The sequence below is a fragment of the Scardinius erythrophthalmus genome, assembly GCF_964197995.2.
Source record: "Scardinius erythrophthalmus genome assembly, chromosome: 16".
NCBI classification, from domain to species: Eukaryota; Metazoa; Chordata; class Actinopteri; order Cypriniformes; family Leuciscidae; genus Scardinius; species Scardinius erythrophthalmus.
In genome coordinates this window covers 5,675,517-5,699,231 of record NC_138236.1, presented here as the reverse complement: position 1 = coordinate 5,699,231, position 23,715 = coordinate 5,675,517, and the positions used below count along the sequence as shown (strand labels likewise).

The 23,715-nt window shown below is 36.9% G+C and overlaps 2 protein-coding genes across 2 annotated transcripts in view; both read left to right on the top strand.

The window, feature by feature from the left end:
• Positions 1-1,617, top strand: part of LOC308704379 (protein rapunzel) — a 4,535-nt gene extending 2,918 nt beyond the window's left edge. Inside the window, exon 2 of the mRNA XM_081388611.1 lies at positions 168-1,617. Coding sequence (XP_081244737.1) covers positions 217-897 — 681 coding nt within the window. The 5' untranslated portion in view covers positions 168-216 and the 3' untranslated portion in view covers positions 898-1,617. The remainder of the gene's footprint in view (positions 1-167) is intronic.
• A 4,017-nt stretch (positions 1,618-5,634) lies between these two features.
• LOC308704395 (protein rapunzel-like) lies at positions 5,635-6,816 on the top strand (the record flags this gene model as incomplete). Its single annotated transcript, XM_081388630.1, has 1 exon — positions 5,635-6,816. The coding sequence occupies one exon, from the start codon at positions 5,635-5,637 to the stop codon at positions 6,814-6,816; it is 1,182 nt and encodes a 393-aa protein (XP_081244756.1).
• Between the last annotated feature and the right edge of the window lie 16,899 nt (positions 6,817-23,715).

The window sequence follows — 23,715 nt, the reverse complement described above, 5'->3', positions numbered from 1 at the left end:
AGAAAATGTTAAATATTTTTCATATGGACAACTTTACCAATTTTGGAAGAAACTTCACTCAGCTGCTTTCTATACAACTGTATAGTGATCATGAGCTTGTTCTAAAAAGGAGCAGTGTAAAGATTCAAACTAAATATTGTGTGAATATTGTGTCTTTGTCTCACCAGTTTCTTCTTCAGGTAAACATCTCTGAGAAGGGCTCTTCCTCCAGACTCAATGGCTGAAAGTGAGACCTTCGAGGACCCAGAGAAGCTGAAGAGGGGCCTTGTGAAGGTTCTAGAATGTGTGGCCACCATCTCGTCAGCAGCAGCGGTGGTCAATCCCATCTTCGGCGTGGCCGGCTCTCTCATCCGGGTGGTGCTGCACCATGTGGACGACGAAGACATTCGGAAACTCAAACGTGAGTTCGGCAGCGTGAATCGAGCCCTGGATGAAATTTCACAGCAGAATCAGAATGTATTACTTCAGATCAGAAAGGAGACGGTGGATGGTCTGTACTGTCGTCTAGAAGAAAACATTCGTAATCAGTTCTACAAGTTCATGGACACCGTGGAGGCGTCTGCAGCACACGAACAGCGCAAGAAGGAGTTTGAAAGGAGCTTTGTGATCAATCAGTGTGACCAGAACCTGTACACACTTTATGGTGCGGTGATGGGCGAATCAAAGATCTTCAGCCAACCCATTCTGGAGGTGTACATGAATCATTCACATGGTGACCAGCGCGTCATGGAAAACCTCTGCACGCGACTCACATACCTGTTCTGCATCGGCCTCATTGCTCTCATGAGCTACGCTGCCATCGTCGGAGATGATGAAGAAGCTCTGAGCATCGAGTGGGAAGAAAAAATGAAAGATGTGGCCAAAAAAATGTCAGAAGTGCTGAACACTTATGAGTGATTTTAACCCATGTGACTTTTCTTTCATCTGTCTTTCTATCTTCTCTGTCTATTTTTCAGTCACAACTAATGCTCTCACAACCTCTCAAAACCTTATTAGTTACCCTCTAACAACTTCCTAGGAACCACTCAGAAACCCCTAGCAATGGCCAAGCAACAACTCAGAAAACCTTAGTAAGATCTATCTATCTATCTATCTATCTATCTATCTATCTATCTATCTATCTATCTATCTATCTATCTATCTATCTATCTATCTATCTATCTATCTATCTATCTATCTATCTATCTATCTATCTATCTATCTATCTATCTATCTATCTATCTATCTATCTATCTATCTACACCTAGTAACTCCCTAGCAACATCCTAGCGACCACCTATCAACCTGTTACCCCATTTCTAACGTGTTCCTGCAAATATTTGCACTTGTGAAACAAAAGTCATGATACTGTCATACAGCAATATTATTTTCTGCCAGTGATGTTTTCATCTTTTTGTACAGTTTACTACACGCACTCAAAGTGAATCTGCCCAAGCCAAAGTCAAAATATTTTTTTTCTTTAATGCCAATTAACAAATCTGTAATCCTAATAACTTGTATAGCCTTTAAAAAAATTCTGTAGATCTCTATCTCTCTAGAATTACATTATATTGCTATATTCTTCTGCCATTGTCTCAAGTACTATGCAGAATTGTGAATAAAGATGTGAGAAATACACACACTCTTCCTTTCATTTCAGTCAGCCACAGTGAGCAATAGTGTCAAAGTGAAGGGCACTGTGATCGTGCTTTAAATAGTGTTTTGAGGTTTTTGTCCAATATATGTGACAGCAGGGAAATTCAAATTAAGCAGGTTGTGTAAATTATTTAGGTAAATTTACTTTATTACATAAACATAATGAAATGCAATTATATACATTTATCCTTCTATAAAAATAAATTGTCTTGAAAAAAGTTATACTGTATATATATATTTTATATGTGTGTGTAACTTATCCTGACATGCACTAGATGACCCAAATTACATATACGATTTAGCTAATCTAGTTATTCTTCACTGTAAACACAGTCATTACACACTGTGATTGAGATAATAATAATAATAAAAGCAGCTTCATGCTAAAGAACAAGACTATTGAAAGTCAAACATGAGAAAATGTTCACTTAATAAATAAAAAAAAATATATGCATGCAAGTCCTAGTCCTATCGCTAAGAAATTTCAAGATTCACTTTACCCAGTGTGACTTTCCTTCAGACAACTCTTCAGCCAAATCCTGATTAATAAGAGAAGCAGAGAAGTCAGATCCGTAATATAGTGTGGTCTGCCTCAAAATTGGTAGGTTATGATCTTTGAAGACATTTATCATTTTAGAAAAGGTCTAACAATTCTGAAATATCCTACAGTTCAGTCAGGACCACTATCGTCAAATACGACAATTAGCATACTGTTAGGATTGGCAGTATAGTTCAGTTATGGGCAAAAACTCTCTGCACATCCATGCAGCCTAGCATGTATAAGAGCAGCAATAACCCCCCTTAGGCTAAACAGAACAGAACCAACATGAATGTATAATTAATATCCGTCTGGACAGCTCTTAACCCCTCTTCAGGCAGACTTTTAACAAATCATCTACAATTAAAGCACTAAAGCACTTAAAACCTAAACATTTTTTAACAGCACTTATTGTTCATGCTCTAATTCCTCTGGTATTTATGCATCTGTATTTCATTCCTTGTAATTGATGGAATATACACTGCCCGGCCAAAAATAAATACATAAATGTATGTAAATGTTTAAGATTGGATCAGTATTGCAGTGATTATTGTTTCTGGCATGTTAAATGTTTAGCAACAGTTCTTCTAACCCTATAATTTATGTAGTGTGTGCACATCGTGATGGAAATAAAATCACAGCATTTATTTCCATCAAGAGGTGCATCAGTTTTTGTCCAAGATGTTGTATTGACAATGCAAGAGTCCAGCACTCTGTAAAGTCTCCTCTAGCACATCCCAAAGACTCTCAATGAATTTAAGCTCTGGACTCAGAGGTGCCAATTCATGCGTGAAAATGATTCTTCATGCTCCCTCACAACCATTCTTTCAAAATTTGAGCCTGATGAATCTTGACATTGTCATCCTGGAATATGGTCATGATGTGTCTTCCTACATGGTTGTTTAAGAAATGAAAAGCTACACACTCCATCAATTATGGTTATAGAACTGTTGCCAAACATAATAATCACTGCAGTGATGATCCAATCATAGCCTATTTACTGTAAATCCGATCAGAGACTCTTTTTTTTTTTTTTCTCGAGCAGTGTATACGTGTTGTTTTTCATTTTTATTTATATGTGTTTATATTGTCTCTTAGTGTATTTTTGTTGATGAGTTCACCAGGAAAAATTCTAGACAACTAATGACAATAAATAAATAGCCACGGAGAGAGCCCTCAAGCTGGATATACATGATTAAAAGAAATAAGAAAAAGGAAATAATTCTAGGACAATGTGCCAAATGCAATATAAGAATAATACATTCACCGTCATTGTCCTTCATCTGAGTACCAGAGACCAGGGCAAGTTGTCAAAAAGTCTAAATTTCTTTGTCAATTTCTACATTTCAAAAAACAATTGCATGATTTTCTCTAGCAGTGGTTTTCTATGTCATTTTCAAATACCAAGTACAAAACGGTCTGAAATTAAGACATTTTTGTAATTAATTAATTCTAATTGTAATTAATTCTGTTGTTAAACCAAAAATTACAGTATCAACATATTCTATTTTATTATAGCTGTTGGATAAACAAACTGCCAAACATAAAAGCCACACTGAAATACATTCGGAAAAAGATCCAAGGTAGACTTCAAATTGCTCTTCTCAAGGTCACATTTTATATGCATAGGCCCACTGTTGGGGCAAGTTGTCACACCGATGCTCTCATTCTCTCTTGCTTACACTCACAAACTCACAAATATGTTGCTGCTTTATCCATTGTAATTTTATATAGGCTAGTGGAAACGTAAAAACATTATTTTCAAAAACAACTATTTACCCTAAAAAATATTCCCTAATGGAAAGTGTGATAACTAATCCGTAAATTATCTGATAGCCTATTAACTTAAATAAATAAAGTAAATATTTAAAACATTTCATTAAAATAGCTTCGAAAAGAGCATGCATAGCCTAGTCTGTGAGCTGTCCATTATCACTGACTGAGGCACAATCTAAACACTCGAGTACCGTGATGGCTATAACAAAATGTAACACTGTACAATAGTATACCTATATAAATACTTTACATTATATGCTATTAAATAGGCTGTAAAATACCTTGTTTTGGATATTGAGATGCCAAAATCCCAAATCTGCGCACGTTCATGTCCAGCAGCGCGTGAGATGTTGCGCACGACGCACAAATAATCAGCAATTAAACAGTCTCGTGTAAAATTGATGTCTGAATAGGACATCAGAGATCCATCTGCAAACAAACTATAAAAATACACTGCTGTCAAATATGAGCCATTGATCCGACAGTTACAAACTGCTTTCCAAAACGACCCCAAACCTATCAGTGCGCGCACAACTCTCTCTCTCTCTCTCTCTGTCTGTCTCTCTCTCTCACACACACACACACACGCGCGCACATCTTTTCCACAGTGAGCATTTGATCACGACATTTTGCTTTGAAATCGAACCTGAAACTGTGGGAATAATTTGGAAACTTGGAGGTCTTTCCGGCAGCTCTTCATCCTGAGAGGCGTGAGAAACCTGTTTAAATATTTTTTGCTATGATGATGATGATGATGATGATGTTATCTCAAGGATGCGCATAATTAAGACACATCCACGAGGCAGACTGCATTAGAGCTTTAGAGAGATTAGCAAGGTGTGTCTTGAACTCTGGATTCACAAATGTAACCTAAAAGATTCATTGTGTATTTTATTGAACAACATTATTTTAAAGTAATCTATAATTCTTTTTCAGTTGAACAGTTATTTATCTCTGATGCATGGTTGATTTTTAAAGCCACTTTAACTATTGAGGGGTTATGTCAGATTCAAACCATGAACCTTTTCTCATAATTCTATATGACTCTCCTCTGTATGTCACTGTGGTTTTAATTTCTGATATATGATATATTACAAATATCTGCCAAAAGTGGTGATTGCACATTTTAAATACCTATTATAGCCTATGTTGCAGTGGGCAGATGCATTATTTAGCTAAAAAAAATTTATATATATATATATATATATATATATATATATATATATATATATATATATAACAATTAATACAGCATAGGATCCATGTCTTTTGATGCCTCATTTACTGTACCTTAGAGGAAAGCTGAACAAAACATTTATCTTGGCACTTAACAATGCACTCTTTACTTTGCAGAACTACATGGCTATACACTTCAATTAAACACATGATATATATTTTTCACATAAGTGAACATAAACCAATATAAATCATATTATTTCTATTTGTAATGTAAATATTTGCACTGAAAGGATTTTGCGATTGAGACAGCCCTTAAAATGGCAGACTCCCTGATCAGTGCCCTGACTACTGAATAGGGAGCTGAATGAGACTGGATTGCCGGAAAATTCCGCCAGTGGAGGGGAAAGAGTTAATTATGCATTAGCAGTTTGCTTAAATAATTTACAAATGTACCTTAATATAACTGTGGTTTTCTTTGTGTGTGTTGTGGTTTTGCTTTTAAAGAAATGACCAGTCCACTAGAGAGGGTTGTAGCCCAGAAGAAGGAGGCCATTGAAGCAGTGATGGAGATGTTTGAGAGAGGAGCCGAGGTGCTGGCCAGCGCTGTTGGAGAGATGTCGCCGCTCTTCGAGGCTGCAGCTCCAGTCCTCAAGCTCGTCCTCAACAATGTGGAAAGCAAGGAGATCACATATGTCAAAGATCAGTTTCTAGTTGTGAGGAGCAAATTAGATGTCCTCTCATCTCAGCTACAAGACATTGACTCTGAGATTAGGAGGAGGCGTTTGGATACCCAGTTTTTCTCTGTGGAGGAAAATTTGCGGAACCAGTTTAGAAAGTACATTGACATTCTGGAGGCCAAACCTGAGTATAAGGAGGTAAAAAAACGCTTGTTCTTGGAGCATTTTTTCATAACAGGTGGGGAGAAAAACCTCTGTGTGCTTTATGATGCTGTGATGGGGAACAGCACATTTGGGGAGCCAATCCTGGATGTTGTGGAACAATACGAGGCCAGAAACAGAAGGGTCCTGGAAGATTTCTGCGTCAGGCTGAAGGAGCTGCTCTGCCTGGGAATAATCGCTCTGCTGGGATATTGTTTCCTTACTCAGGGAGAAGAAGCAGAGCAGGAGAAGATTCAAGAGTGGAGCGCAAAGATCCAAGAAATTGAGATGAAAATGAAGGAAGCGATAGAGAAATGTGTGCATTCGTTTCCAGAGCAAGCTGAACTGGACATCAAGAGGCTCGTGAAGGAAAGAGAGGATGGGAACCTCCAGGAAACGGCCAAGGAACTGCTGGACTTCCTGGTGAAGAAGTACGACTGGGTGAGCTGGTCCATCAGAGGCGTTAGTGACTTGGGCAAAATTAGGAACTTTCGAGCTGGACAAAACTTTCAGAGTGTGGCCGGACAGAGTTATTTTGAAGTATCTGAAGGAAATGACATAAACCTGGTGGTCTCGTTCTGCAGCGCCCCGCAGCCTGTGCCCAACGAGAGCATCAAACAGATGATGGAAGGTCCTGCGAGGAAGGGAGATGCCAAAGCTGTCGTGGAGCTTCTGGAGAAGCAGTTAGCTGGCTTTCTGGTTCATGCCGTCAGTCGTCACAAGGAGAGCTTCGCTGTGTCGAGTTTTCCTGAAGAATGTCACTACTGGAACAAACACAAGAACGTGAATGTCTGTGTGCATGCAGAGTAGATTTAGACATTAACTAGCATGTTATATGTTTGGCAACAGTTCTTCTAGCCCTGATTGATGGAGTGTAGATTTTCATTTCTTAAAAAAAACATGTAGGAAGACACATCATGATCATATTCCAGGATGGCAATGTCACGATCCATCAGGCTCAAATTGTGAAAGAATGGTTGGGATGGAGCATGAAGAATCATCTCTGAGTCCAGAGCTTAAATTCATTGAGAGTCTTTGGGATGTGCTGGAGGAGACTCTACAGAGTGCTGGACTCTTGCATTGTAAATACAAGATCTTGGCCAAAAGTTGATGCACCTCTTGATGGAAATAAATGTTGTGATGTTATTTCCATCAAGAGATGTATCAATTTCTGGTCAAGATATTTTATTGACAGTTCAAGAGTTATATATAAATATATATATATACAGTATATAATATAAAATGTATGTAATATGTACACAAATGTAGGACTGAATAACTGCCATATTTTCAAACAAAATAGGTTGGCTATTTGTGCTGTATTACTTGGCATGTTTACACATCATAATGTCATAATATAACTGAATGTCAATCTGAAAACATTCCCTTTAAACGCAATAGGCAGCAAACATGTTAAATATTGTGATGTTGTGTAAACAAATGCTTTGTGGTAATAAAGACTTAAGCAACGAGACTGGACGGTACTGGGTAAGAAAAGTGCTTCCCCATTTAGCCTGCATGATATAACCTGAACTGACAGTATCTGTTCCTCATCAGCCATAAAACAGCCCATGCCAGGACGTCTTGGGAAACTAATGCACACGCACAGCAGAGCTCGTCAGGATTTTAGACTAAAATATGCCCTTTAAAAATTCATGTCAGTTCAAAGTTGAATTTATACATTTCCAAGAAACAACTTGGGTTTGAATGTTTGCTGGTTTAGCTTTTTTCAAGATTATACACTCCAAAAAATATTTAGACCTAAAAGTATGATTTATGTTTTTGAATTGCATATAAAATATTCATCCATTTTGGAGTACACCGCTACAAACAACATAAACAAACTATACGTGATGCATATTTGTCAGTCATAATAAATGAAACTGTTATGAAACAGGTATGTTTCCTGGCACATTTTATTATGAACTACTTGCATATATTTTATTTTATTTAAATAATCATATTTTCAAAATGCACTTATTCAAATTGCTTAGAATCAGTATAAATGTGTTCATTATGAAACAATTAAATGTATTCAGTTAAATGAACATGGTTAATATATGGCCAGCTGTGGAACAAGTAATATTCAACATTTAAAATATGAGATTGAAACATTTGCATTTAAAACACATTTAGTTTATTAGTACTATTACAGACATTTATGTATGACTGACAAATATGCATCATGTTAAGTTTGTGTTAAAATTGTAATCCACATGAATGGAAATTTGATATGCAATTAAAATGCATAAAGTTTAAATTTAGGCCTATATATTTTTGTGATAGTCAATAATAAATCTAATTTCAGTGTCTTGTTTTGAATGGCCTGTTTCACATTAACATGACATATAAGCGATTGTTGACATTCATTGCTATTAACTCTCTGAAGTGGACACATATAGCACTCAAAGCCACTTCTAATTAAATTACTGCTTTTGTACATAAGTCAGCAGATTCTGGCCATGGGCTGCAGACACAGAGGGTGAGTAACCTTTCACTGGTAATATAAGGACAACGAGCTCAGAGTGCTGTGTTCAGCTCTCCAGATCCACTCATTAAGATCACTGAAGTGCGGAGTGAGGGAGCAATCCATCATTTTACACTCAGGAGGGCCTTAGGCTACAGTATGTTATTCTGTTTTAGCCTGCACTACTGCTTACATGAAATGATGCTCTTAAAACATACGGATCTGCTGTTTGTGTTTTTACATAAAGACTGCTGACTTGTTGTCTGGGCCAAAACAAATCCAAAAAACAGCATTAAAAAGATAGTTCACACACATGCGTCGTGGTTCTCACATGAACGCGCGCTGGAGATGAATATTTTGCAAATAAAATGGTAAATAGTTTTTTTGCGCAAACAAAACACCTTCATAAAATTGAGGTTAAACCACTGGAGTCACATGAATTACTTTAATGATGCCTTTACTACCTTTCTGTAGGCATTTGAATCCATATAAATTCGTAAAACTAATCCATGTGAATTGAGCGGTTTAGTCCAAATTTTCTGAAGATACATGATATCTTTATATGATGGACAGATTGAAAATAGGTTTTTATTCACATAAACATTGATCAGTGAACATAAACGAACATGCTTGACACGTGAGAACAAACCATTTTCCTAAAGCTCAAATGTGATGCGTAACAAGAGAATGAACCTCATTGGTTCTTGCTGAAGCTCAAACGTGATGCGTAACACGAGAATGAACCTCATTGGTTCTTGCTGAAGCTCAAACGTGATGCCTAACACGAGAATGAACCTCATTGGTTCTTGCTGAAGCTCAAACGTGCTGCGTAACACAAGAATGAACCTCATTGGTTCTTGCTGAAGCTCAAACGTGATGCGTAACACGAGGATGAACCTCATTGGTTCTTGGTGAAGCTCAAACGTGCTGCGTAACAAGAGAATGAACCTCATTGGTTCTTGCTGAAGCTCAAACGTGCTGCGTAACACAAGAATGAACCTCATTGGATCTCGCTGAAGCTCAAACGTGATGCCTAACATGAGAATGAACCTCATTGGTTCTTGCTGAAGCTCAAACGTGATGCGTAACACAAGAATGAACCTCATTGGTTCTTGCTGAAGCTCAAACGAGATGCGTAACAAGAGAATGAACCTCATTGGTTCTCGCTGAAGCTCAAACGTGATGCCTAACACGAGAATGAACCTCATTGGTTCTTGCTGAAGCTCAAACGTGCTGCGTAACACAAGAATGAACCTCATTGGTTCTTGCTGAAGCTCAAACGTGATGCGTAACAAGAGAATGAACCTCATTGGCTCTTGCTGAAGCTCAAACGTGATGCCTAAAACGAGAATGAACCTCATTGGTTCTTGCTGAAGCTCAAACGTGATGCGTAACACAAGAATGAACCTCATTGGTTCTTGCTGAAGGTCAAACGTGATGCGTAACACAAGAATGAACCTCATTGGTTCTTGCTGAAGCTCAAACGTGATGCCTAACACGAGAATGAACCTCATTGGTTCTTGCTGAAGCTCAAACGTGATGCGTAACACAAGAATGAACCTCATTGGTTCTTGCTGAAGGTCAAACGTGATGCGTAACACTAGAATGAACCTCATTGGTTCTTGCTGAAGCTCAAACGTGATGCGTAACACAAGAATGAACCTCATTGGTTCTCGCTGAAGCTCAAACGTGATGCCTAACACGAGAATGAACCTCATTGGTTCTTGCTGAAGCTCAAACGTGATGCGTAACACAAGAATGAACCTCATTGGATCTCGCTGAAGCTCAAACGTGATGCGTAACAAGAGAATGAACCTCATTGGCTCTTGCTGAAGCTCAAACGTGATGCGTAACACAAGAATGAACCTCATTGGTTCTTGCTGAAGCTCAAACGTGATGCGTAACACAAGAATGAACCTCATTGGTTCTTGCTGAAGCTCAAACGTGATGCGTAACAAGAGAATGAACCTCATTGGTTCTCGCTGAAGCTCAAACGTGATGCCTAACACGAGAATGAACCTCATTGGATCTCGCTGAAGCTCAAACGTGATGCGTAACAAGAGAATGAACCTCATTGGTTCTTGCTGAAGCTCAAACGTGATGCGTAACACAAGAATGAACCTCATTGGTTCTTGCTGAAGCTCAAACGTGATTCGTAACACAAGAATGAACCTCATTGGTTCTCGCTGAAGCTCAAACGTGATGCCTAACACGAGAATGAACCTCATTGGTTCTTGCTGAAGCTCAAACGTGATGCGTAACACAAGAATGAACCTCATTGGTTCTCGCTGAAGCTCAAACGTGATGCCTAACACGAGAATGAACCTTATTGGTTCTTGCTGAAGCTCAAACGTGATGCGTAACACAAGAATGAACCTCATTGGTTCTTGCTGAAGCTCAAACGTGATGCGTAACACAAGAATGAACCTCATTGGTTCTTGCTGAAGCTCAAACGTGATGCGTAACACAAGAATGAACCTCATTGGTTCTCGCTGAAGCTCAAACGTGATGCCTAACACGAGAATGAACCTCATTGGTTCTCGCTGAAGCTCAAACGTGATGCGTAACACAAGAATGAACCTCATTGGTTCTTGCTGAAGCTCAAACGTGATGCGTAACACAAGAATGAACCTCATTGGTTCTTGCTGAAGCTCAAACGTGATGCGTAACACAAGAATGAACCTCACTGGTTCTTGCTGAAGCTCAAACGTGATGCGTAACACGAGAATGAACCTCATTGGCTCTTGCTGAAGCTCAAACGTGATGCGTAACACAAGAATGAACCTCATTGGTTCTCGCTGAAGCTCAAACGTGATGCGTAACACAAGAATGAACCTCATTGGTTCTTGCTGAAGCTCAAACGTGATGCCTAACACGAGAATGAACCTCATTGGTTCTTGCTGAAGCTCAAACGTGATGCGTAACACAAGAATGAACCTCATTGAAAGATATGTAAAATATGTATGAAAGATATGTATAAAAATTATGTTATTTAAGCCAGCGCAAATACCTTTACATCCCGAAAACAGGATGTAAACAGGTATTTGCGCTGGCTTAAATAACATAATTTTTATACATATCTTTCACATCTACTGCAGTCAGATCCACTCGTGTTCACTCAGAAGGAATCACTCACATTTTCTGTGCACTTGTAATGACACATCAAGGATGTTAAGAGGCTAAAAGCAGGTTTAGTACTTGCCCTATTGAAGTCAACAGGGTGCAAATTTTAAAAATAGAATAACTCGGTGTAGGCAACAAGATTTTTGTCGTTGTTCTCTGTATTGACAGCACTCCAAATGTACAAAAAAAATGAGCTCAATGTTAAAATTGACCGGAGTTCTCCTTTCTCCTTAGAGGTTTGAATTGGTGCCTTTTGTAGTAAAAAAAGTAGTGGATTTTGTGGACAGGTGGCGCTCTCAGGAATTAAACTTTTGTTTAAATTGACGTTTCTACAGATGCATATCAACAGTTATCAACCCTGGAGCTCATGGTGTGTGTCTTAAATGGCTTGTGTTATAGGTAAGTCTTTATGTGCAAAAAATAATATTATTCATGTTGTTACTGGTGCCAGAATTACATGCTACACCTTTACATTTTGGTAGCTTTGAATTTAATAGTGTATTATTCTAAATGTATATGTATTTGTATTTTCTAAACCAGCTCGTTCTCCTCCTTCAGAGTCTGAATGGAAACAAATGTCTCAGCAAATAGAAACTCCTGTATTCATTAGCGGTTGAGGCTTCTGTCCTGGTTGGAGTTATTGATCCATGTGGTGTCCATCTCTGATAAAGGTTTAGTGGCTTACACACCTGTCTGTTATTAAACCAAAACAAATTTTATTTCAGTATGACCTTTTATTCTAAATAACAAAAAGAAACATTGTTTGTTGTCATGCACATTCTGCTGGCAGATGGCGCTAAAACACACTGAAACTAATGGATGACGTTTAATATAACCAAACACAACACTGTAATGACAACTAAACAAATGAACCACCCAAAAAAGCTATTAGCTATTTCGCTATTTAGTTCTTGAAACAGTTAAAATACATACTTTAACCGATGCTTTACAAACTACGGCTTTGTTGTTACAGCTATGATGAAAATAAAGGCCCAACCTACTCTAGGAAAGTCAATATCAATATTTAATAAACCAATAAGTGATTTTATGAAACCCAGCTTCATAACTCTGCCAGGGATGGCAGATCCATCCCATGATACCTCACTCTGGCTGCATCTGCCAATCACAGCCTGAGCTAATGACATTACCTATTCGTGGACCATCGACCGGCCTCATGCCTTTAAGTGGCCTGATCTGATAAAAAGCATTAAAACCCTTGTACTGTGACACACACCAGCTCACCCTCAGCCTCCGCACTGGATTTATCCTTCCGATGCGTCTGGTTGTGCCATAAAACCTCTGAATATGTAGTTTTCCTCACAGAATGGTAATGATAACTAATGAATTATCCTACAAGCATTCCTCTCATAAGAACCTTCTTCATATAATTTCAAGCTCAATGTCGTACAGCACATCATTTGCCTCTGAGGACACGTCAGCACTCTGGAATCTCTCTCCGTCTCACTGTTTTCTGTCTTGTGCTGAGATAAGCTCAACTCCTCCGCTCTGTTGACTCTAAACAGTGTGTGTGTCTCCTCCTCAGCACTGTGGTATATCAGACAGACTGTCAATACACTGGCCTCTGTTCCCACAACACTCCTTCAGCTCTCACAGGAAGCAACCGCTTCCCTTCCATGACAGAGACTCACTTTCATGCCAGTAATAATACATTTAAAAAAGGAAGGTGTGAAAAAAGTGCAAATATCTGGGTGGTTGAATTGCAGTGTAGATATAGAGCATTTTTTTTTCCTGATATTCACACATCAGTTATTGGTAGTTTAAAATCAGGTCTACAGATTGATGCCATCTAGTGGGTCTCTAAAGAACAGCACCCAACAACGGCATTACAAGACTTCGACAGAGTTCAAAGGTCAATTAACCTATGTGCCAAAAATATGTATTTATTATTTGGCTTTTTACGCTCAAGTTTGCTAAGACTGAAAGAAGTCTCTTATGCTCACCAAGGCTCAATTTAATTGATCGAAAATATAGTTAAAACAGTGCTTTTGTGAAATATCGTTAAAATTTAAAAGAACAGTTTTCTATTGTAATATAATTGTAATGTAATTTATTCCTGTAATGCAAAGGTGGATTTTCAGCATCATTGCTCCAGTCTTCAGTGTCACATGATCCTTTAGAAATCATTCTAATATGCTGATTTGCTGCTAAAGAAACATTTATCATTGTCAATGTTAAAAAGATTTTTAATATTTTTGTGGAAACTTTGATACATTTTTCAGGATTCTTTGAGTTGAGTAAACAGCATTTAATGGAATTAAAAATCTTTTACAATATTATACATTTCTTAACTGTCACTTTTGATTGATGTGTCCTAACTGAATAAAAGTATTAATTGCTTAAAATAACGGTCTGTATAACAACTAGTCATGCTTAAATAATATTGGCTGCGTCCAAAATCGCATACTTAGTTATTACTTCACAATGGCTAAAAAAGTATGTTCTGTATAGAGTGAATATGTGCAGTATGAATGTTATCTGGACGTACTACATTTGCCATGTTGTCATTATCATGTGACCTATCAGCATCAGTTGGTTCAAATCCTCTCCCATGGCCTCAAGGGATAGTAAAGTGTCCATATGCACACTTCAGAATCTCACAGGAAGTAGGTCATCCGGTTATTTTATGAGTACTGTGAATTCAGACATGCTCCTGTCACATACTGTTTTTCACCAATACTACTATATAATGAAATATGCAATTTCAGATGCATTGTTAGTTTTTCGGTTCATCCCACCGACACGTTTTTACTGTTTCCAAAAGTAAAAAATATGATAGTTGATTCTGCATACTGGTTATCTGACACATAAAAAAGCAAAACATTTGGCAATCTCTGTGACAGTCTTATAAAAATAGGAAAAACAATTACTTGTCATGAGTGATTAAGCTGGGTTTACAATCTGCTCCCTTTGTAGGGCTCTCTGCATGAGGTTATTTATTTTGGGATGCGAGTTTAATTATGCGAATGTGAAGGGTAAAGAGCGTGAGAAAGAAAACAAAGAAAAAAAATCAGTATGAACTGAATCTGGAACAGAGGAAGTAAAAACTGAAGAACATAAAGAAAAATGAAAAACATTCCAAGACTGGTTACACTGTAAAAAAAAAACCTGTAAAAAAACGGTATTATTCCGGCAGCTGGGGCGCCAGAAAATTACCGTAAAATAACGGCAAAAAACAATCACGTTAAAATACAGTAATTTTCCATAATTAAATAACAGATTATATCTTTAATATTACATTAAATCTTATGTAATTACTGGGATTTTTAATGTTTTAAAAAGTCATATACACCTTTAAAACAATTAAATACTGTAAATTTAAGGTTTTATAAAATTATTTTATATAATAATGCTGTCTATCTACAGTAATTTTCTTTCAATAGTTTTTATGTGTAAAATAACAATGAAATTATGTATAAAAAATGCACACAAGTACATAAATTCAAATACAAATGTTTGTAAATTTACAGTTTTATTTTTTATTTGTACAGATCCAATTTCACAACATCTCTAATTACGTTCTTAATAATAGCAAATGTACAGTCAATTTCTTTTAAATTAACTAAATGTATGAGTACAAATTACCTGCATATTTAAAGTATTAGTAATTGAACAAACACTAAACATCAAGATAAGTGATTGATAGGAAATAGAAGCTTAGTATATAATTTAGAACATGTAAAAATATCCACAATAAAAAGCAATTACCGTATACCTTTACAGTATAACTTATTTTAACATTTACAATTACATTTTATCCAAAGTGACTAACCAATTAAGATAATAATTAAAGATAATAAAAAGCAACAAGTGCAGTGACAAGTCCCAGTTAGTCTAGTACAGTACACATAGAAAGGTGTTTTTTTTTTTTTTTTTGTAACAAAGATTAAGTATTATTGGGTGAAGTGTTTATGAAAAAGATGGATCTTTAGCAGTTTCTTGAAAATGTGTTGCGTTGCGCCGGTCATTCCACCACCAGGAAACAGTCCAGGTAAATGTCAGTGAAAGTGGTTTTGTGTCTCTTTGGGATGATGGCACCACAAGGCGCCGTTCACTTGCAGAGCACATGCTTCTGGAGACACACAGATCTGAAGTAGTGAGTTTAGGCATAGGGCTACCTTTAAAGACAACTCTTGCTGCAGCATCTGGATCAGTTGCAGAGGTTTGACTGACACTGGAAGAGCTGCCAGGAGGGCATTACAATAGCCCAGTCTGGATAGAACAAGAGAGTTGTGTAGCTCCGATAGGAAGGGCCTGATCCTCCTAATGATAAGGCAAATCAGCAGGATCACAGCAAGTATGTTTTGGCTGAAAGCTGAACCATAAGCAGTTCTGTCTTGGCAAGGCTGATTTAAAGGTGAAGGTCATTCATCCAGCAAGAGTTTTCCATCAGGTAGGCTGAGATGCGAGCAGCAACCGTCAGATCATCTAGCTGGATTAAAAGATATGTGTCATTAAGATAGTAGTGATAGGAAAAGTCATGTTTCTAAATGACAGAGCCCCACTAAGCAAAATGATGTCCGAAAGACGTCTTTTCAATGTCTTTGTTACAAAAATCAAAGGTTGAAATGCCGTCCACTGAGGAGCCAGAATGAAAGTTATGAAGTCTTTTTTTGACGTGTTCTGCACGTCCGATATAGACGTTCATCGAACCTTCGTACAAGGTTAAAACTAGTTAAAATGTGGCCATTGTGGACATATTTCAACATCATTTATGGTCTCATTTAGACATAATTACTTTGACTATTGCTGTCAGATGATCTTAGTGAGAATTAACAGAGGTTTAGATGTTGATATTCGTTTAATTTGAAGTGTCACCATTGTGGCGATCCGTGTTTGCTTTAGTTGGGCTCTTGGTCCCCGTTCCTTTTACTTTAACTTTTCTTTGGCTGCTGTAACAGTGTGTTTGTGTAACACAATTGTTGTGGCAGAGAAAGCCTAGAAAAAGTTTGAGGTGTTATCAGTTCAATGTTGATGATGACATAATTATCACAAAAATGGGCCTTTAATATTGTGTTTAAAGTTTTGTGTTTATATTTGCCATTAATAACCAACAACCTTGTGGAACTGCATTATTGGTGAAGGTGTATTTATTTGAAGGTGTGTAAAAAGCATGTGCACATGATGTTTTGAGCAAGAGTATCATACAGTCACACACAGACATCAAGATTGTGCATATGATTTCCAACAATGGTGACAATTAAAAAAAAAGCTTCATGCTGCAATGCATGATGGGTAGCTTTCATAGTACAAAACTCATCCTTAATTCCCAAGCTTTTTTTGGTTGTCACCGTTGTTGTGATTCATATCCAAAATCTTGATGTCTGTGTGTGACTGTATGATACTCTTGCTCAAAACATAATGTGCACATGCTTTTTACACACCTTCAAATAAATACACCTTCACCAATAATGCAGTTCCAAAAGGTTGGTGGTTATTAACGGCAAATATAAACACAAAACTTTAAACACAATATTAAAGGCTCATTTTGTGATAATTATGTCATCATCAACATTGAACTGATAACACCTCATACTTTTTCTAGGCTTTCCCTGCCACAACAATTGTGTTACACAAACACACTGTTACAGCAGCCAAAGAAAAGCTCAAATAAAAGGAACGGGGACCAAGAGCCCAACTAAAGCAAACACGGATCGCCACAATGGTGACACTTCAAATTAAACTAATATCAACATCTAAACCTCTGTTAATTCTCACTAAGATCATCTGACAGCAATAGTCAAAGTAATTATGTCTAAATGAGACCATAAATGATGTTGAAATATGTCCACAATGGCCACATCTGAACTAGTTTTAACCTTGTACGAAGGTTCGATGAACGTCTATATCGGACGTGCAGAACACGTCAAAAAAAGACGTCATAACTTTCATTCTGGCTCCTCAGTGGACGGCATTTCAACGTCTGATTTTTGTAACAAAGACATTGAAAAGAAGTCTTTCGGACATAATTTTGCTTAGTGGGTAGTTAAAAAAATAATAAAAAAATAAAGAAAGATGGGTGGAATCTAACACAATCGTAATCTTGCTGTAGCAAATCCAAACCTTGTGCATACTTTTAGTGCAATCATATGGAATCAGAAGACTGTTATGAACATATGGAATCAGAACCGTTATGATTTTTATGTTTTAATGAATTCTTCCCATACCTTGTTTGCCATGATCATCTGCTTTCCACGTGACCTGAAATCACACACACACACACACACACACACACACACACACACACACAAGTTATTTTAAAACTCAGTATTAGATTTACACATGTCAGAATATGTTCCATTGGGACAATGCAAAAACTCAAATGACTATGATCTTGAAGCTGAGCTGGAAAGGCTAACAGTAATATTTTGAGCTGCCATGTGATTTTAGCTAAGTTACATTTATAGAAAGTAAAGTTAAATGAATATGATTTACTGTGACCTAGCTGCACACCTAGGTCCTAGGGGTTCATCATGTTGTATTCATATTCTAGTATTCCTGTTCTAGGCTTTCCTGTATCATCAACAAGTACCTTAAGTTACAGTATTTTGATTTCTTAACGGTCTTAATAAAGTTAGTCATGTTAACTATTACGAAATAAACAAAAGAAACACGGTAGGCCTATTTTTAGTAAAACTGTGGCTATTACAATGGTAAAAAATCAGCTAAAAACGTGTTTACTACAATTTTATTATAATAAAATAAAGTATTTTTTTAAGAGAAAAGTTTTCAGCTTCCAGACAGTGTTTCAAAATATCCCGCCATTTATTGATTTAATGTTACTGACTATCATAACGAAGATTTTATACACAATTATGGACTTTAATATGAATAACAAGTCTACTAAAGATTGTTTTAGGTCTTTAAGTTAATAAGTAGAGATGTGGGTTGGGTTCAACTGATCTTTCTTAACACAGATCGATAATTAAAAACGCATGCTGCATTTTCAGTGTTTTGCCCTGACCCAGTTATAACTGAACATCATTTAAGAATGCTAACGTTAGCATGGAAACTGTCTAACCACTTAACACAAATGTAATATAAAATATCGTACACACATGTAGTATGAGACTCTTACCTCAGCCGTTGATCGGTCGGGATGAGGTCCGCTGTGACGACGAACCAGGCTCACTGAAAAAGGGCGCATTATTTCTGGACTGACTGACAGACTACAAACAACTAATATGTGTTCAGCGCTCCTGCTCACGGCTGGTTGCTTCTGTCGAATACGATTATAGCTTTGAACCACTGTGATCACAATCCACGACTACTTCACGAGCGTAGACTGAAACTTCAAATCTCCCGCTTGCCCTTGACACAGATCGACGACAGAGACAGATCTGTAGCTAACTGTTGTGGGCGGGACTAGCAGCAACGAAACGTAATGGCGGATAATTTGAATCTGCGCGCGCGCGCGGGCACACACACACACACACACACATACATACAAACGCACACAAAGCCACGCAGATTTGGAAAAACGATTCATAAAAGACATAAAATATAGGCCTAAATGAAATTTTCGGGCAAATAGCCTACAAATGATGATCAAAATGAACATCTATTTGCAAGACAAAATTAAAAGACTATAAATAATTAAATAGGCTTGCCTAATGTGTGTACAAATCTTAAAACTCACTTTAACCCCCACATGCTTAATAATCTTTAAGGAAAACATGTTTAGTGACTGCTGATTTCTGCAGTTATACCTTATTTTCTTTGTTTTCTAATTCCACAGAAATAATCTGTAAAATATTACTTAATTTTTTATGTAAAATTACACATAACCCTATAAAATTACAGAGAATTTCCTTTTAAAAACGTAAAATTAATGTAAAACCAAAATAAAAGCAATTACCTGTAAATTTAATAGTGGACCTTTAAATTACAACAAATATCTGTAAAATAACAGGTATTCACTGTATAATGACAAAACGACAAAATTCTGTTAAAAAATACAGACCGTTTCCTGTAAATTTACAGTTTTTTTTTACAGTGTATTTAATGCAATAAATAAATTGTGACCTATGAGCTTAAGCTCATACAAAAAAATATTCGTCCACAAAGATGGCTAGCTTCAGCTGTAAATGTTGAGTTGACCTGGCTTTTGTTAAACATGAGTACAGACGGCTGGATGTTTTCCAATGGATTTCACAACTATTTTCACCCAGCTCATGTAAATGGTGCACTGGACAGCATTTCACAATAGATGTCTCATACAAAATATTCCTAAATAAGCATGTTGCACTTTTATAATATCTGTCTTTCAAACTACCACAAACAAACACGTGCAATTTGAAACTGACGACCCAGTGAAAACTTGTCTGACAGGAACTGGCTAAACAAACAGGGTCATATGGGAGGAGAGGACAGATCTGGTGTGGATTCCAGCGAACTTTATCTCTGGACTGGGAATGGTTCATTAAACACTTGTTTTATCTGTTAAGTTATCTCCCTGAAATTCATCCTGGACATCTTCCAGATACTCTTTATCTTTTTGTTGAAGGTATAATGTTATGGACAAATGATTTAGAAAGTAAATTTAATATTTTAACCATTACCAGGGAAGGGGAATTTTAGACCTATTAAATATTAAGTCGTATTATATTCACATAAACATATTTAGCCATTATAAAGTATAATATTTTAACAAATGAACCAAGCTGCTCTTTATAGCTTCTTTCCTGACAAAACCACAAGAGCCATCTGCGAGCACACAGCCTTCCTCTAGTCTTCCATCTGTCTGTGACAGTCGAAACGTTCATGCTTTTATCTCCGAGTTCTTGGTGGAGCATCACATGAACGCCAAAGTGACCCTGTACTGTGATAAAACCCAAACAAAATGGATGTCCTTCAGGCAATAACATTGGATTCACATAACGATTTCTGTGCACTTCCATTTTAAATTCACAACTATGTCACAACTATGAATCATCAGTGTTGCTGAGCATGAGGACAACCAGATGACAAACTAAGGTTAAATGACAAATGATCATAAATTCACTCCAGTGGCCTTCATAGGACAACACGGACACACATTAATGAAGATCTGCAAAGCGGTGACCTTCTCTTTTCATCACTGTCTGGGCTGTAATCACATTTGCCATTTGCATAAGGTGGAGGTTTTTAAAGGGCAAAGAGAGAGATGCTGAAGAAAACCTGCCTGAAATCAATAGACACACGTAAAGCCAGACAAAACACTGATAAACTAAATCACCATCAAGATGGGAACTAAAAAGATGTCTGATTTAGCACACCTTGCTATACTTTACAAGATATATAACATAAAAAATATAATCACACTTTAGTTTAGGGTCCAATTCTCACCATTAAACTATTAACTGTGACTTTTGCCTCAAACTCCTAATTACTGCTTATTAATAGTAAGTAAGGCAATTGTTAAGTTTAGGTATTGGGTAGGATTAAAGGAGAACTCCGGTCAATTTTAACATTGAGCTCATTTTATTGTACATTTGGAGTGCTGTCAATACAGAGAACAACGACAAAAATCGGTGTTGCCTACACCGAGTTATTCTATTTTTAAAATTTGCACCCTGTTGACTTCAATAGGGCAAGTACTAAACCTGCTTTTAGGCTCTTAACATCCTTGATGTGTCATTACAAGTGCACAGAAAATGTGAGTGATTCCTTCTGAGTGAACACGAGTGGATCTGACTGCAGTAGATGTGAAAGATATGTATAAAAATGATGTTATTTAAGCCAGCGCAAATACCTGTTTACATCCTGTTTTTCGGTTGAAGTCCAAAGTAGTCGATTGCCGAGTTCACGCGCGTGATCATAGGTAACTAAACCTATGCGCGTGAACTCGGCAATCGATTACTTTGGACTTCAACCGAAAAACAGGATGTAAACAGGTATTTGCGCTGGCTTAAATAACATCATTTTTATACATATCTTTCACATCTACTGCAGTCAGATCCACTCGTGTTCACTCAGAAGGAATCACTCACATTTTCTGTGCACTTGTAATGACACATCAAGGATGTTAAGAGCCTAAAAGCAGGTTTAGTACTTGCCCTATTGAAGTCAACAGGGTGCAAATTTTAAAAATAGAATAACTCGGTGTAGGCAACACCGATTTTTGTCGTTGTTCTCTGTATTGACAGCACTCCAAATGTACAATAAAATGAGCTCAATGTTAAAATTGACCGGAGTTCTCCTTTAAGGGATGTAGAATATGGTCATGCAGAATAAAGCATTAATATGTGCTTTATTAGTACTAATAAACAGCCTAAAAAGTGTTACCAAAAATGTTATAAAGAACTATAAAGCTACTATAAAGAACTATTAAATTGTATTGATTTTGTTTTAACAGTAGCCTATGTAAAAATACATAAAGCTTAAAAAATATTTGGACCTGTGGATCATGTAGAATGGTTTTGAAAGGAACTATTAAAAATATGCATATGCCCAGATATCTTTTAAAAAAAAAAATTATGTGGAATAAAGTGCCATTATATGTGATTTTTTTATTTTATTTTTACTGCAGTTACTGTCATTTCCTCTGAAGCTTGTCCAGACCAGAGGAAACAGAGATATTCATGTCGGTCATTAAAGCAGTGTTCATCCTTTGCCTTAAGCGAAATGACACATTTTTCCATAGTTCACTGAAACCTCTCTGCTTATGTCCTGCGACCTGGACGCAGCTGTTCCCTGACACTGCTTGATAGAAAATGAAAAGGATCAACAAAATGAGAATTAAACCCAAAAATATTAACGCAACACAGCAGCTTATTTGCATTGGATATTTCCTCATACGGTTGATCTTGTTTGCCTCACATGACAGAAGTTGATCGTTGACACATTTACAATGAAGCATGTTCCAATTAAAAATTTCGCTAGAACACACTTCATTTTGATAGCTAACGCAAAACATATGATAATGTCATTCTTGGAAGACAAACCTGAATGATCGTTTAGTTTCAGTTAAGACAAACCTGTCTGTAGAATTTCCACCTAGGCCTAGCAGTTAGTCAGCATAGCCTGAAGCTAATTCCCACATAAAATAGTTCTCACAATTTACTCTTACACTTCCCCAATAGGCATGCTAATACTTGTTTACTAAAAAAAAATCATTGTCTGCCAGTATGGATTTATAAAACAAATAAAAAATCTAGACAGATTTTGCTTCACAAAAACAAGGAATCTACATGAACCAAAGTGACATCTTGTGGCTACATACATAAGCACTTTACTACTCAGTAAACATCACAGATCAGCATGATAACACTATAGATTTTTACTAATACATGTAAGGCATTTTGTATTTAAGATAAGTATAAAAAAATACCATGTGGCACACAAAAGCTAATGATGCTGTGCTAGTGGCGTTTGCTAAGGCAAGCAGCTCGTATCTGTTTTTCAAAACCCCTAACCGTAAGCAATAAACTTGTGCTGGGCATAAATCACGCCTCAGATTTTGCATTTAATTCAACACTTAAATATTATTGATGATAATTTCATCATGACGACATTGCAGTGAACTATACTGCCCTTTTTTGCACACCTTGCATAACCGTCAAGCATTATGATGACAAATTTGTTGTTGTTGTTCAGATGAAATTAAAAAGCTTAATCCACTTATTAACTTTAGGCTAATTCATGACTCATGCTAAAAAAAAAAAAAAAAAAAAAAAGGGCAGGGATTTCAAATACAGCAAATGGCTACTTGGAAGTCACACCTTAAACTATCAGACCTGGAAGTTGTCTCAGATTGTATTTGCCTATTGTCTATGGATGTTTTATGCATTTCAGACAAAGAGGCCAATTAACAAAGAAAACTATTTTACATGTTCCCTAACCGTAACATTTTTACATTAACAGGTCACAATTGCTTAGAGAAGCCCATCTTTTCTCAACAACCTGCATACAATTGGAGGCATCAGTCCGTGTCCCAAACAAAACGGAAAGTGAAGTTTAATTCTTAGGGACTAACTATGAACATTAGTAATTTGTTTGGAAAGTATGGATCCTAAATCTGCCACAAACACTCTGTTTACTGATTATCAAGCATGTGCATCAGCGATCACACCCACTGCTGTGCTACTGAGGGCACGTCATCCTTTATAAGCACAACTGAT